Raw genomic sequence first — 1,295 nt, forward strand, 5'->3', positions numbered from 1 at the left:
ATTGTGGTGCGTGGGCGTGTTTATAAAGATTAACATTCCTTGCCCATGCGAATCAAAACATTGAAAACATGAGTTAATATTAGGCATGGCACCAGACTCTTATTTGGTAAATTAGAGTCTGGCCAGCGAGACTAGTACCGTACTTGCCCTAATTAACATATAATAATTTTTTACATGTCTCAGGTCAGGTAGTGCATTGTTTAGATAGGAAAAATTATGAAATGCTCCAGGAGGTGCTTGTTTAGAGAGGTGCATAGCTACATGTAAGTACACAATACACCTGTAAACAACGGGACTTTCAAATTACAATGCACTTATCAAAAATATATTATCTTGACCAGGAGGTGCACTCAATAGAAAGTTTTTATTGTGGAAGCTGTGTAGAGGTGCAACAATTGCTAATTGGGGCCAGTATGGTATTATAATGTAAATACATGTATGTACATTTATTGCTAATTAATATTGAATTATACATAAACAACATACACATGTACATGTACACATACCTTCTTACAACTGAACTGACCAGTAGTGATATTATCAAATAATAAACATTCATTCACTAGTTGATTCTTATTATCCTGTCCACCAATCACTACTAGTGCAGGTGAGGTAGAGTCACCATTAATAATAGCACTAGCATGATTACTTCTCTCCTTAGTCCAGAGTCCCTCACCAGATATTGATCCTTTTTTAATACTCTCCCAATGCTAAATACATGAAACATAAACATAATACCTTATAAAGTAAAACAAGTGATTTAGATTAAACGCAGAAATGATATTTTGAAAAGAATAGCTTTTTCAAAACTTAGCTAACTGTAATGGTAAAATCAGTTTTATTGGATTTAATAATCTCATGACTGTCATAATAATAATAACTTACTATTGTATTATGTGTCACATTAAATATGTACACATTATTAGTAGGTACAGCAAGACCATCATCATTAGTTACTATTCCTCCAAACATTATTCCTTTATTTTGATTTATTTTGTTGATTGTAAACTGATTAGTTGGTGGACAACACTGTCCACTGACAGATGGAACAGTGAATTGTCCTAAAATACAATAAATATAAATAATTAATAATGTCATCAACTCTCACATCTCAAGACATATTCACACAATTGATAAAAGACACTCACCATTAGATAGATTATAAAGTAACTGTTCATTAGTACGAACTCGTCCATCCTTAATCTGATCATACTGAAACTGAGAATGTTTGACAGCTGGTGTAGTACCTAACCCTCCGATCATAAAAAGATAGTCAGTTCCATCAAATTTCAGTG

The 1,295-nt window shown here is 32.8% G+C and overlaps 1 protein-coding gene across 1 annotated transcript; it reads right to left on the reverse strand.

The window, feature by feature from the left end:
• Positions 1 to 506: 506 nt before the first annotated feature.
• On the reverse strand, positions 507 to 1,284 carry LOC109593219 (uncharacterized; the record flags this gene model as incomplete). Its single annotated transcript, XM_020008406.1, has 3 exons — positions 1,149 to 1,284; positions 886 to 1,061; positions 507 to 710 (listed from the first exon to the last, which is right to left on the reverse strand). Coding segments are annotated over exons 1-3 (495 nt in total), but the record flags the coding sequence as incomplete, so codon positions are not given.
• Between the last annotated feature and the right edge of the window lie 11 nt (positions 1,285 to 1,295).

Source organism: Amphimedon queenslandica, unplaced genomic scaffold (genome assembly GCF_000090795.2).
Source record: "Amphimedon queenslandica unplaced genomic scaffold, v1.1 AMPQUscaffold_2434_Cont25564, whole genome shotgun sequence".
Lineage (NCBI taxonomy): Eukaryota > Metazoa > Porifera > Demospongiae > Haplosclerida > Niphatidae > Amphimedon > Amphimedon queenslandica.